The sequence below is a fragment of the Paramisgurnus dabryanus genome, chromosome 23 (assembly GCF_030506205.2).
Source record: "Paramisgurnus dabryanus chromosome 23, PD_genome_1.1, whole genome shotgun sequence".
Lineage (NCBI taxonomy): Eukaryota > Metazoa > Chordata > Actinopteri > Cypriniformes > Cobitidae > Paramisgurnus > Paramisgurnus dabryanus.
This window is the reverse complement of record NC_133359.1, coordinates 30,070,902-30,086,287: the sequence shown is the minus strand read 5'-3', so window position 1 is coordinate 30,086,287 and position 15,386 is coordinate 30,070,902. Positions and strand designations below refer to the sequence as shown.

The following is a 15,386-nucleotide window of genomic DNA, read 5'->3' as shown; positions in this document are numbered from 1 at the left end:
AAAAGCCACAACACTAACGTTGTCGTCTTGCTTGCGAAATCTAAAATGCTTCCATACCTCTTACTTTTTATGTGAAGGTGGCATCAACGTCGATGAAGCATCTAAAACCGCCATTTTAAGCACTGAATGAAAGAATGACAGGCTCCTTGGTAACATCGCGCAAGGCAAAAAAAGAGGGTGACAACTAGTGAAGAAGACTAATAATTTGATTAACGTTAATCTTATGTTCAATGTTTGCAGAAAAAATATGGGGGAAAAAAATCGATTCTGCTCTTTGAGAATGGATTCTGAATCGACCAAGTTTTAAAAAACGATTAATCGAAAAATAGATTTTTTTGCCCAGCCCTAATAATTTGTAAAATCAGTGTCATGGCTCCACCATCAACTGGCAAAACGAATCGTCTGGCAGGTGACGTATATTCAACGTTAGTTTTGAAATTCATAAATGACCCGTGAATTTGACTTCACGTGAAGGAAACGGGCGGAGTGCGCCACTGCGAGTGCTGAAAACCCTGGTAAGGCTGTATGTACCCATCAGGGTTTGATAAAAACAAGGAACAGCGTTTAAAGTCGGCAGCAAGAGTTGGAGCTAGTTAGTGCACTACTTTGGGTTCGAACACAGTCCTGAAGAACGAAGGATGAGCCGACAATTTAAAGCCAGACAGAATAGAGAATAGGTGACGGCAGTGACTTATCGTTTAATAGTGGAAAGAACATTTGTTAAAATACTTGAGTTTGTATTTAGTGTATGTGTCGAGAAACACAATGTGCTTTAAAAGAGTTTGTAAAAAGTGAGTTAATCCGCCTAATAGCATATCTCCAACAGCAGCCGGAGACGTCGCCGCTTCCAGATACACAATGGCAAATGTATGATCACGAGACTCAAAAATAATAACAGACCTGACTGACAGATTTAGTCTGGTTATTATCTGGGCAGGTGGTGATATAGCGCAAAGACTGACGCTGTGATGAATGCGTGAGCGGTTGCTTAAGTTTGCACCAATTAGGGGGAAAAAAGAGCTAATTATTTCAGTATAGTGGCGAAATCAATACGAAACTCTGTAAAACTTATGATGAATGTACAATACATTTAAGAGTAGGCTAACATGGAAAGAAAAATCAACACGGTCTACATCGCGAAAAGAGTAGCGGAGAAAATATTGATAAAGCGTAGGCTATATGAACTTAAACCGATGTTTGCGTCCGAGAAAGAAAAAATGTGGCCCCTTTGTTAATAATCATTGTGTTTCAAAACGATTGCATTCAACAGGAGTTACTGAGAGAATAAGGATTTTATTTTATTTTCAAGGAAAATAAAAAATACTGGAGGGAAGTGGGGCTGGGTGGTCTGCGTAACAGTGTTGTTTTTGGCAGCCCTTTTAGTTTTAGTCTTAGTCTTTTGGACGAAAATGCTTTTAGTTTTAGTCACATTTTAGTCACTTGTAAAATTGATAGTTTTAGTCAAGTTTTAGTCGACGAAAACGCAAAAAGGTGTTAGTCAAGTTTAAGTCAATTTTAGTAAAAAAAGTATTTTTTAACCAATGAATTTAGGTTAAAAAGTGTGTATTTAATACAATTAAAATGTGCATTAAGGTTGTCCCTGAGGGCTTGCCGTTGTTTTAGTTGGTGTGCCTTCTGCGCATGTCATAACAAAAAGTTATGAAGAATAAAGTTTAGCCTAATACAGTGTTTCCCAATCCTGGTCCTTGAGGCCCCCGTCCCAGAAAGTTTTAGATGTCTCCTTATTTAACACACCTGATTTAACTCATCAGCTTGTTAGGGAGACATGTTTATAATTTTGGAAAGAGGCTGATAAGTTGAATCAGGTGTTTTAAATAAGGAGACATCTAAAACTTTCTGTCTGGGGGGCCTTGAGGACCAGGATTGGGAAGCACTGGCCTAATATACCCTCATGTTGAGTTTGTGTGTTACGCTGAGACCTCGCTTATAAAGTTGAAAAACGTGTGCCTTGCCTTATTTAAATACACCACAAAAAGTACTGGAAATTGGCTCAGGTTTGACAAGCAGATACATGTAAAACCTTAAGCTTACCATGAAATGTGTCACAAGCCGATTGCCGAGTAAAATTGAATGTATATGACATGTTAACAGCGTGAGTTGTTAGTTACCTTTAAAAAATATTAGCGTGATGAGCCTTCAGGTGCCGCTTGAGTTTGGTGGTATTCTTTCCACCTAGTTTGTGGCCACATTTACCGTCGTCTCCCAATATGCATTCGGTTTTTCTGTCTGATGGATTATACCGAAAGTATGTACATAAATCATCTTGTCGTTTCCGTTTATTAGCGTCACCGCTACGGTCCTTCGAACTTGCCACAGCCGCAGGTGTGTTGTTGTTGTTGTTTGAAATCTGGTGCGCGGCATGGCGGCAGCCGGATGGTGGGCGTGAGTGAGACTGTGTTGAGTGTTGACCCAAAACAAGGATAGAAAGCGGCAGCATTGCTGATACTTTTTAGCTAAAAACAGACAGATTTCACACAAAATAGGACGAAATGACATGCATTATGAACGTCAGACTTATAATAATTTTCGTTCCGTCTCGTCTCGTCAACGAAAATTCGAAAAGCGTCTCGTCCTGTTTTCGTCACCTTAAAGACAATTTTATCTAGTCATCGTCGCGTTAGCGTCATAAAAAATAGGTGCGTCAACGAAATCATTTCGTTATCGTCATCGTTGACGAAAACAACACTGCTGCGTAGGCAATCTCACGCTAGATTTGGTGATAGAACAGGTTGAAAAAAGACAATATTCAGGCATGTGATTGGCTAAGGACAAAAAAGCAGGAAAATATATTGAGACCCCCCCACACACGCCAATCAAACTGGTGGCGGATCTATACGGATAGTAAAGTAGGACCCATAACAACTTATTTGAACAAAAAAACACATTTTAATTTATTTTACAGCTAGATGTGCAACATGCAACTTTTTTGTACAGTATGACACATAACAACTTATTTGGTGGATGTGTAGCAGTGGGAATCAAAAGCAAGTGTCTTGTCCACTGCTCCATCACCACCTCTCTCTATATCAACAACCATGATAAAAAAATATGTTTTAACTTATTTTTGTTTTGCATTTTTACACAACTTTAACAGCTAAATGTGCAACATGCAAATGTTCATGTCAAAAGAAGGCCTATTTTGCCGACATCCAAATAAAATGTAGGCAATGGCTTATAAAGAACTAAAGGCATGGCTACTTTTAATTTGATACTTTAAGTAAATTTCCAAGCCTGTACTTTGATACTTTTACTTGAGTAAAGAAGTTAAATCAGTACTTCTATTTTTACCAGAGTATTTTTTTTTAATACAAATATCTGTAAAATGTGCTACACAGGACCATTAGTTATAATAAAGTGTCTTAAAGGTCTCTTTTTCTAATTTTAGACCCCTGTAGATGAGTAACTTTGTTAGCTGTTAAACATGAACAATAGAAGGTTGACACTAATAAATAGAAGTAATTGTACAAAAAAGTGCAGGTGCTATTTATTTTAATCAAACTGGTCAACCTTAAAACTTTAAACACACGAAACCTTTGAAACAAACCATGATACAGAGGCCGTTTCTCAATCCTAAGTCTGCAGCCTTCCGGAGGTCGCATTTCTAAGCTGCATACGTCATCAAGAGTCACAATATTAACAATAATGAAGTTTACTATTATTCTTAGTTAATCGTAAATTGTTGTTATATGTTTATCAGGGCTTGACATTAACTTTTTGAGGAACTTGTCCTTTGGACAAGTAAATTTGTGTTTCACTTGTCCATGCACAAAAGTCACTTGTCCGGGTAAAGATTTATAATATAATGTATTTTTTGTGTTTTGCTAATCAGTGGCAGAGCAAGGGATTTTTCATAGGGGTGGCCAGGCAGGGGCCAGCAGTTACTCTGGGGTGGCATATAAAATCTCTATCATCCAACCTTAAAATACTTTTAAGTATTATAGTGTGTTAATCAGAATAATGTATAACATACAATTGCTACAATAATTTAATTTTTATTAAAATGAATTGAGATTAACATACAATTTATAGTCATAATTCAACCTCCATGTTTTTTAAACTATTTAATCAAATAAAACTTTTGAAATTTACTTTGAAACCAGAATTTATATCTCCCATTGCTGAAAAAACTAGAGACCAGAAAATCATGTGAATTTTGAAGGCTACTTTAATGTATTTGACTAAGATTTGGTTGGCTGCTTCTTGCTACTCTTTCTGAAGAAGGATGCTATATCTGCTGCCTTTCTCTTCATTTTCCCCTCATTTCAATGATTGTAAACAAATGACATTAAAACACTAAAGCAAAACATTAAAACATTACCATGTTTTTAAAAACTTATTAGGGTAAATGTATCTAGATTATCTGTTATATATAAAATCAATCTTAATCCTTGCATTTACGCTGTAATGTTCTTGTGGGATTTTTAATGTACAGTGACGAACTCTGTCAGATTAAAATCGCCTGTCACGCGGCGCAAACACACACAGAGGCGCGCTGAAAGAGAGATTCTCATTATAAAACAGATTCTTAAACAAGATTTTAAGCCATTTATGTGTTTTTAACGAACTTTAGAAGAGAAAACGCAGTGATGAAAACGCGGTTGAAGTGTCTGTCATTTATATTCACACCGGAGCCTGAAGAAACATCACTCTAGACTCCACTCCGTCCTGCGATTCCCGCCCCTCCGTGTTCGTCGATCAGGTTTCATGCACGAATGTAATGCTCAGTTAGGTTAAACCAGGCTCGATGAGGTAACTTATTTCCTTGCCTTTTTTCGGAACCAATATTGTTGCATCGTCCCTCTCTCAGTCACCACCAGGATTTTCTGCAATGGTGCTAGTTTTTCCTCTCATTTCTGTGAAAATTGCTGCTCCAAATCCACCAAGTAAACCGACGTGTATATGTTTGCTGCTTTGTTTCGCGTCACGCAAGTGACAGCCAAACGTCGCAAATGAGGAGAAGAGAGGAGAGAAACGATCGGGTCTGATTGGTGAATCCGCCATTTGCGAACGGTCAGAAACACGTCCTTGTTGATACTTGGAAAGGAAGGAAAATGCATCTCTTTGTCATCTGCCACCGGTGTGGCCCTGTTGCGCGGGGACGGCGATTGTGGTTCCGTCCCGGGTTACCATGGCGACGGCTGTGAGATACCCCCCTCCCCCCTTATTTTTTTTTTTTTTTACATATCTGCATGATTCACGTAGGTCACATTTTCAGGTCGGAAAATCCGGAATTCCGGATTAATCCGGAAAAATCACATCCCTGAATATTAGATACAAGTGTGTCGTCAGGGCTTGAGCCGCTAATGGAGGCAAACTCATGCTAGGAAGCACCTGAAGTTAACGGCTTAGGATAGAGAATATTACAGATTAGGGAAAATGAACAACGAATCGATGGTGGATATAACAGAAATATTTGGTGGAATGGTAGCAGGATCCGCGGTTATGCGGATGGGGAACTGATTGAAGCCGGCGCTCTAGGACGCGGCCAAGACCTGCCGAGGGCCTGCCACCGGTGGTGAGACGCAAATGAAAAAACCCGGTGCTCGGCGGAGTAGGGTTGAAGCTGTAGGATGCGAAATTTGGGCCCAGCGGCCTTGCTTGCTCGGTGAGGACGAGAGAGGTTTAGTAGACTGAAGACTTTAAATCAAATGACTGAGCATTAAACCTGCGCGAAACATAAAGACAACAAACACAAGACTGACCTAGCAAACAAAGCCATACAAAAGATTTAATACAACTAACCTTTGTTGTCATGCGCTGATGTAAAAATAAAGTCTTTTCACGTTCATCTTTTAAAAAAAAAATTTGCGCCTTCAAGTATCGATCTTCACAAACATTGTGATGCGCTCTAAGTTTTTGGAGGCGACTCAGGTGATGGCTTTGAAACTATATAACAAAAACAAAAAAAAATGTTTTTTTAGAAGCCATACGTTTTCTTTTGCTATTTATGCAACTTTTAGAAATGAACCTTTAAATCATGGCTTATTGTTGACAGCAGACAGTCAACCAGGTGAACCACAGGGGATTCCCTATATTCCACTAAACAACTTAAGAGTTAAAATAGAAATGTCTTAGTTATGGGTACAGTATCCTGCAACAAAATTGTGTTTGTCTGGTAGATGGTTGGGTACGAAATACTTTTGAAGGCTTGGTGTTGCAGACTGGCTTTTGTAATGGTTTAGGTGAGTTTGAGTGTTGAAAAATCCAGACCTGTGAATCACTAGTGGCTGCCTACCTTTGTCTTCTTTTCAGGACCATCTATCGTAGTCGTCTTTTCAGGACCATCTGTCAGATCATCCACTGCAATATAATTAATAGAAGACAAAAATGTTATAAAGGTTCGAACAATGCCAACTTTAGATAGATAGATAGATAGATAGATAGATAGATAGATAGATAGATAGATAGATAGATAGAGACTGGCTCCAAAAGGGAGTCAATCCCATAGACTTCCCATGTTAAAATGCCCAATCAAAGACTGTATAAAACAGTCTGAAATGTTGTCATTTAATTTTACTCCTGCATTTCATAAATAGCATAGCATTTACGAACACAGACTACATTGAAAGCAGTCCACCTCCCTCGGTTTAACATGCATTTGTCCTACGGTTCATCAACACATCTATAACAAATGTTTTGGTAAAGAAGACTAGAACAGGCTGAGCTGCTCTAATGCCCTGCATGACTCTGAAGATACAGAGTGTCGTGTCTCAAGTTCATCACAGAGTAAAGCTGTCAAATCAACTGCACTGTATGTCAATTACATCATGAAACTGCATGTGACAAGCAGTTGCCGCCAAAAGTTTGCGGTCTAACAGCTCAAAGCAACAATAGTAAAAATGTGGACAACACAATAACAATTTGTAGACATTGTTTGACAAAAGTCCCTCATTCTCACGGTAATACGATAAGTCTCATATGATAGAAGTGAACATGCTAAACTCGTAAAAAATAAAGGCGTTTCACAATGCCACAGAACAACCATTATTGGCTGAGTGGTTCCATAAAGAACCGTTTACATCTAAAGAACCTTTCTGTTTTATAAAAGTGAAAAGGTAAGAAATGGTTCCCTGAAAAACCTTTGACAGAATGGCTTTCCTATGGCATCGCTGTAAAGAACCTTTTAAGCATCTTTATTTTTAAAGAGTTTATGGGTTTTCAACATACAACAACATACAACATTTATGCCAGGTAAAAATAAAGCCTTTAAATGATAATATTCTTTCAAAAATATGTAATTAAAATGTAAACATTAATTTTGTTTAAACACAGTTCATACCTCGAAAACTGTATCACAGAACATGAGGGCGCACTCACATTATCCCAACCAAACCAAACCATGCCTTGGCGCGATTGCCACCCCTCCCTACTCCCCCAGGTGCACGCACTCACACTGTACTTCTTATCGATCCGAGTCCGGGCGCGCTTTCGTCATTAAGATGCGATTGTTTCGAAAAAGCAGGAAGTAAAGCGCTCTCTTAACACTGGAACCCACCGTAATGATAAGTCTGTGTTTTTTTATTCGGAGTCGTTTGGTACGCGATTACAGACAGCCCTCTCACATGTCATCATATTGCTTAGTTGATCTGTCACATGCGCAGCTCGGACATTCACGTAACCCCGCTGCGCGCATCAAAAGGTTTTTACGGAGGCAGATGAAGGTGAGTGGTCGCGCAACTGACGTCTTCACCTTTTGAATCGCGCTCAGGCGCGATTGCGCTCACACCACAGCCTTCCGCGCCTGAGCCCAAGTGAACCGCGCTCCGGCCCACCTCTGCAACCCGGCCGCGGCGCGATTAAACAATCCGCGCCCGGGCGCAGAACGAAGCGATCACACTAGTCAAACAAACCAGGCTTTGGGGGTCAAACGCGCCCGAGCGCGGTTTGGTTTGGATAATGTGAGTGCGCCCTTAGTGGTTTTGAAACCTTGACTCTTTAAAACCGCAGTATACCTCAAAACCGGTAACCGGCCCATGCCTACTTAACAGTTCAATAAATAAATAAATTACCTGTATGGCGTCTTCCAAAACATAACAATCTGAGGAACCGGATTGCACTAATTCCCAATTCACAAAACTGTTCGGTAAAACTTTTTCTTACAAGCATATTTACAATGTGTTTGTAGGCCACCGCAAACCAGCAACCTGCACCCAAATTTCAGCTCTGGTCATGTCACGGGGAAACGAAAACAACATTTGTGTTGTTGCACTTAACTACGCACAAACATGAATCATGACTCTAAACAACAACAACGAGTGATGTCTCGAGTGATAACTTGCATGCAAAAATACTGCGATCTTGCAAATCACGGTGCAGTGATTGGATTCCAGTGATTGAAGTCCTTCTCATGAATAATAATAAAAAAATAGTGTTTGCATTCGTTTTGTGCAGCCATGGCAGCCAATAAACACTCAAATCACTGGCATTTACGTCCCATGGTATGACGTGGCTTAAAATTTTTTTTTTACTTTTTAAACTGATAACAAAAATAACCCACTTTGTAATATCATTTGTGACAGCTAATACTGTTTTAAGTGATGTGCAACATGTATACAACATAAAAATTTGAATTATTTTAAGTAATATGAGACCCTATAATTCATTATCTTACCTGTACATCCAGAGCTGCCATACGTAGATGACTTGTAACTAGTTTCATCTTCCTGCAAACAAAAGTTCAGTACAGTCAGTCAAATATCATGGTCTAACACAGTGGTTCTCAAGTCCAGTCCTCAAGCCCCGCCTCCCAGAACATTTTAGATGTCTCTATATATAAAACACCTGATTCATCCTCGATATCGAGAACACATCCATGCATCCTCTATACTTGCTTTCTTGAGAATCAAACTTTGACAGTTAATACTGACGTAGAGTGAGGACATAAGGACGCAAGATCGCTGAAGAATGCATATTGATAAACAGCCGTTCTGGCAAGAGCCTGATGAGTGGAATCAGGTGTTTCATATAAGGAGACATCTAAAACATTCTGGGAGGGGGGGGGGGCGCGAACTGGACATGACATTGTATTTTAAACTGCAATTTGGGAATATATAAAAGTAATAGATTTAGGTTCAGTATAACAAGACAAAGCTCAAAAATACCAAATGCTTTAGGTGTTTCCATTTATTTTGACCAGATTGTAGTGCAAATAACAGTTTGTTCCATCAGGCAGCATTTAGTTCTCTGAGATACGTCATACAACCTCCTTTAGTGTATTAAGCACTAATAGCATATAGGCCATTTTTATAGAGCTGATAAAACAGGCATCTCTATGATCCATCAATGCAGAACAATATAGTGTCTTTATTTAATGCTTACAAAGTATAGAAAATGTAATAGTTATAATAAGAATTCATTTACATATGATTTAGAAACTACTGGCAATTTGTTTTGTACATAAATTTAAATAAGGAATAAAACTGAAAGTTCTTATAATTGATTTGTTATTTACTTTATTTTATACACATGATTAATTTCAAGTTTATTGATTTAGTTTCAAGTTATTTAACTTGAAACTTGAATTTCATATTTTGTTCTATTGTCACAAGTAACCCTTATGAAAATCAAACACGATTTATTATAGAAGTAGTTATTTTGGTTAAGTTTTATTATACTTTTACTGTAAATATCTTGGTTAATATTACGAGTGTAACGGTGTCTGCCCTGAACCGTCACGGAACGGACGTCATAGTCCGCGCAGTGTTTACATGCGATTGACTGCATGCTGCGCAGATCGATCAATACATGACATCAATATAACACGAGAATGCGGAACTGTGATGTCATAGGGCGATTGGTCTGCGCATGCAGTCGAACACGTGTAAACACTGCGCGCACCATGACGTCCGTTCCGTGACGGTTCAGGATTAATACAGACACCGTTACACTCGTAATATACACACATATATTCATTTATTAAAATAACACCTCCCAAAAAGGCATTTTCTTTCAAGGCACGTGCTCTCTAGCCCCTTTTTATGTCTATATGTACACGTGTTTGGGCCTCAGAGCCCAACATGGCTGCACTTGCAGACAGCTAATTAGCTGCAACTACTGACCATTAAAACGTATCTAAACACTTTAAGATATTAAATTTAGAAAATATGTCTTTAAATATGAAAATTAAGACAACATTTGAAATTAAACAAAGTTCATAGGTGGATTAACGCTAAAAAGACAGTATGTTAACCTTCGCTATTCTAACTGTGGCCTTAAAACATGATCTTAAAACTCCCTTAAACCCTAATTTAAGTATTATTATTGACATTATTTTCATTTTGGTACATTAATCTACACGTTTTGCAAAGCTGCTTTAAGATTACGCTGATTATGAAAAGCGCTATAGAAATAAAATGACGTGACATTTTACGATATATGTACAAACAATACGTAAGTTGAATAAACAACACGAATTTATATTGAGAGCCTTGTAAAAGAAGTCAAAAACTTACATTATCCTTAGACATCTTCTCTCCTCTGCAGCGCGCTGTGTCTGGAGTATCTCGCAGCCCGTGTCGCAGGTGTGAATCCAGCGGGGTGGGGGAGGGGATAGTCACGGTGGGGACGTAAAATGTTACGTTCTATGTAACGTCAGTAATTACTGAGGCTTTGTGCTTAGTAATATATTTATTAGCAAATAATATTATTTCCATTTATAAAAACTCACCATAATGTGGATGTAAAAAGATATTTATATTTCAATTTATATTAAAAAACATGAATGAATTGATCAAATTTAGAACTATTAAACAATTCACAAAAAAAAGTAAAAAGTAACGATTACAATGCCTTGTAATCAACAAAACCTATATTATTTTACCCTCTGAGAGGAAATAAAATAAGTTTGAAACAAGTGGCTTGCCTTGACTGAGACCAAAGAAGGCCTCTACTTGAGGCCTGCCAGATTCCTTATTTTCAGATGGTTTCTTGCATATAAACTATAGTGACTAAACCATTTCAAAACTGTGGTGTCATAGATTCATGAACCTGCTTGTTTTAAACTATTTTAACACAAAACCAAAAGCAGTTTAAGTTGTAGCTAACATTAAAATGACTTTCACGAATGTTATCAAAATGTTTGATTCTTAGAAGTTCAAAGTGGATTATTAGAATGTCAACAAGAATTTCATTTCAGTTCTTAGACACTGTCTACATTCATTCTGAAACTCTTTAACTGCATCCTCCTAACTATTTCTAAAATAAAAGCAAAATATCTTTCTTTCACATCTACTCCTCTCCTTGCTTTTAAAGTTCTAGACAATGATTCAAACCATGTATTGCTGCTATTGCCTCCTCCTAAGCCAAATTGCTTGTATTCCTCATTTCTAATTTAAATCGGACAAAAACTAAATGAATAATTGTAAATGCACTCACCTATGTAGCAGTTTAGCTGGTAGAGGAGAATGGCAGAAGACTATATTTGCAAACTACATCAATTAATTGTCAATTAAAGTAAAAAATATATATATTATAGCCTAACACAATTTAAATAATGGTAAAAGTATAATACAGTGCACAATGGTGCGGTTTTTCCATACTGGGAAACCCTTCTGGCTTAGCCACTAGTTCAGATCCTCCCAACATGATCTGAAACTACATACAATAAATATACCAATAAAACAAAGGTAAAAGTTTTGTGTACATTTATGTTGTATATTTACCGTACGTACATGCATACATCCATACATTAGACTAGTCATTATGATAAATTGTTCATCATTTCCAGGATTTGAGTTACCATTATGATTTGGCCTCTGTTGTCACTCAACATTGTGAATAATAATAATAAAAGAAGTCAATAAATAAGTGTGCTGCTACAGTTAGAGCAGATGCCCATCATGGCCCAGGTAACTGCTCTGAGAGGTAATGGTCTAGAGTGCCACATGCATATTTTTGTTGGTAAAACCCAGAAACGAGTTAGCATTTTAGCACTTCCGGATCCATCGTCCCAAAGTCAATACGTTTTGTGAATGGGGTTTTGTGTTAACATAGGATATTTTTTCACGTTTCATTCTATAACATAAAACACAACAGTAATACCCCCACAAAGACTTTTTAAAGCTTTTAAGTGTCTTTAAAAGGGCGGTTGCTAACAAGTTGCTATGGACTACAGACATTGAATGCCATCACACATGAAGATTTCAAAAACAATACAACATGGGCATAATTCCCAATAAAAATTCATCCACAGAGTATTTCCTTAATACTGATGACGTTGATGTAGAGAGACTGTGGTGTAGAGATTAGCTTTTCATTTCTAGTAAACAAATTTAGACTTCAAAATGCATAAAAGTTGTGTTCATGTGTAAAGATTATTTTATTGAACAAAACATGTAAGTGTCATAAACTTTTGTTAATCAGAGAGTTTGTTAATTGCTATAATCCAAAAGTCTATGGGAAAAATGAATGGGCTTTTTGGTTAGGGAATCAGTGTCCTGCTAACTACCGGTTAGTCTACAAGCTACATCACCCATGCGGCACTCTATAAACTGTGTGAACTGGAGAGCATATGCCAACTCACAGGCATTACATTAGCTATGTTGTTAGCAACCAATCATTGCCCCTGTACTTCAATAGCAGCACTAACAACTTGATGCTGGATTAGTAGATTTTGTAACTTTTGATCCAGATCTGTTTACCTCAATTTCTGTACTGTTCACCTCATTTAGCTTCATAAATAGAGATGTATTTGGCCCCATTCTCCCACAATGAGCACTTGTCATTATGATAAAGCAATATGGCACAATCTATGTTATCTTATGGCATCACTATACTAGCCCATAAAGTATAGGAAGACTACTGAGAAACTGTGAGTCATGAGCTGGGGGTATAATGGATTGCTCTGTTTGCTTAAAGGTAGGGTAACAAATTTGATCCTAAAACATTTTTAGTTATGCTGGTTAAAAGTCTCCTCACATCCTGATAGCAATCACTGTGTTAAGTTGTTTAAATGTATTTGTAGAAATTTATGTCATCTGTGAAAGGCGTAGGACCAAAAAATGTTCAACCAATCATAGATTTCGGTCCGAACGGACGTTTCCTTTTTTTATCCCTCATACGTAAGCGTAATTTGAATGCCCACCGCGCAGCGAGTCCACGCAGACACCATACGTCATCGGCGCGTTCACGTGCGCTCTGTCTGTAAACAGCGAGAACAGCAAACTTTTCTGCTGAATTGACAACCTGTACAGGAGCCACAAAACTAAAGGCATATTTTATAACAACAACAGCAAAAACTGCCTGGATCAGCAAAGAGCAAAAACCCAAATGAACATCGGTAACTTTTCTGCTTATGTAATTCGTGGTAACGAGATGCAAACAGCTGCAGGAGGCAAAGGGTCTGAAAGGGTCGCACTGTTTATTTTGGTAAGGTAGGTACGCGATATGTTTGTATTGAGATGGATTCAGATGTTCTACTTTGATGAAACATTGTGTTGCTTATGAAATTTGTGTTCGTTTACGGATTAGCGTAACAATATAGTTACTACGTCTACACAACCGAATGTGTGCTTATACTAATTCTGATGTAAACCAGTTGTTTATGTTGGTTATTTTGGAAGTGTTATTCACTTTGTACTGCAAAGTTTTCTCACTGGTGAATGAGACATGAGATGTGACCGTCTGATCTGTGCGTGTTCATGTGTTTTGAAAGAGGCGTGACTTTGGATGGCTATTTGACTTGAGGGCGGGATCGCAATTTCATTGCTAGGCGGCGTTAGCATTTTTCAAAATGTGTTACCCTACCTTTAAGGTAAGGTCTACTGTATTATGTGGCTATTTGTCTCCTAGCCTGCAGTAGGCCTAAACCATGCAATCAACAAGACAGACACACAACACACAGACAAAAAAATTACTTTCATAATTAATTTACCTAGAATAATTAAAAAACTTATGACAGCTAGTTCAAAAGAATTTTTTAATCTAGTCTGACATAATGGCAGATAATATCCACGAGTAGATGGCTGCAATGGCTTGGATCTCTCATAATTAACTCTGCCTTCTTCAGTGTCCTGGTCTCATACAAATTATTAAAGAGCACATTATACTATTGCGAAAATTACCTTTTATGTAGTGTGTAATGTGTTAAGTGAATGTTAACAGTCTGCAAAAGCTACAAACCTAAAAGTGAACCATAACTCAAGTTATTGGCTTTCAAAAAAAAAAGAGTAGACTGGAACGATCTGTCCATAGTTCGAATCCCTTTTCCATAAAGTTGCTACGTCACAACCTGCCCTTTACGAAAATTAACCATGGTTTTACTACAGTTAAAACCAAAAAACCATGGTTACTGTAGTAAAACCATGGTAACCACAAAATAGCCATGGTTTTGACAACCGGCTAGACTAGGGTTAGTGTAGTAAAACCATGGTTTTGCTGATAGTAATCAATACACCAAAAAACCATGCTTACTACACTTTTACCACAATAAAACCATGGTTAATTTTCGTAAGGGGCAATACGCTCAATGTAGTTTGTACCGCCAATATGAATCTGGTTAATTTTCACCTCCAAAGGAGGAGGCTGTGAACATAAAATTCATCTTTCACTGATGACTGCTTCTCTAATCTGAAAATGGGGTTAAATATGAAAGATGGGTTAGTGCCTAGTTTATTTGGACCAGATTGCTCATCTGAATCACAACCTATAAGTATGATTAATAAGTGTTGCTTTTAGGGTCTGCTAAATATGAGTTTTGTACCTTGTGTTGTGTGCACTCAAGCTAACCTGCTAACTCAGCCTCAAGCTAAGAGGCTAACTCACGTTTATAGTTCTGCTAATCTGTTATTGTCTATAAATGTATTGATTCATTTAGAATGTCTACCATTCTAATTACTTGGACTTATGATGAAAGATAGAGCAATAATTTGGTTTACAAACTACAATATTTTATCTCTGTGTCTGTTTGGCTAACCCATGTCGTTATTGTTTGGGTGTTTACTACCAGGCTGTGGGCCCGGTTCATTAACGTATGTGTTAAGCAACTTTTTCCTTTTAAGGCTTTATTAATATAACAATGTTTCATTATTATAAAGAATGAGAAAGATGCGAGCACCACACACTGTAGTCCCTTTCCACTGTAAACACAAGAGTAATGTGCAACTGCGACCAATGAGAGAGCAGCATCATGCAAGAAGGGGGTTGGCAAGATAAATCTTCGAACAACTCATTTGAGAGTGGCTAAAAATTACATTCATAGCATATTATATATGTAACACATACCAATCTTTGCAACTGTAAAGCAGTCCTGGAGACAATAGATTCCTCTAACACACCGGAATGATAATAACAGTAAAAGAGATTGAATTATTATCAGGGCCTAATCTTTTTTCCAAGTTTATTTGTGATCTGTTTAAAAGAAACTCTTT

At 37.7% G+C, this 15,386-nt stretch overlaps 1 protein-coding gene across 3 annotated transcripts in view; it reads right to left on the bottom strand.

Annotated features, from left to right (window-relative positions):
* Positions 1 to 11,593, bottom strand: part of LOC135748529 (uncharacterized) — a 72,011-nt gene extending 60,418 nt beyond the window's left edge. For 2 of the 3 annotated variants that reach the window (XM_073813376.1, XM_073813377.1), the window contains exons 1-4: positions 10,473 to 11,593; positions 8,633 to 8,684; positions 6,257 to 6,321; positions 5,764 to 5,907 (exon numbers count right to left, since the gene is read on the bottom strand). In XM_073813376.1, coding sequence (XP_073669477.1) covers positions 5,764 to 5,907; positions 6,257 to 6,321; positions 8,633 to 8,684; positions 10,473 to 10,487 — 276 coding nt within the window. In that variant the 5' untranslated portion in view covers positions 10,488 to 11,593. The remainder of the gene's footprint in view (positions 1 to 5,763; positions 5,908 to 6,256; positions 6,322 to 8,632; positions 8,685 to 10,472) is intronic. The other variant, XM_073813378.1, reaches the window with a different exon arrangement.
* Positions 11,594 to 15,386: the final 3,793 nt, after the last annotated feature.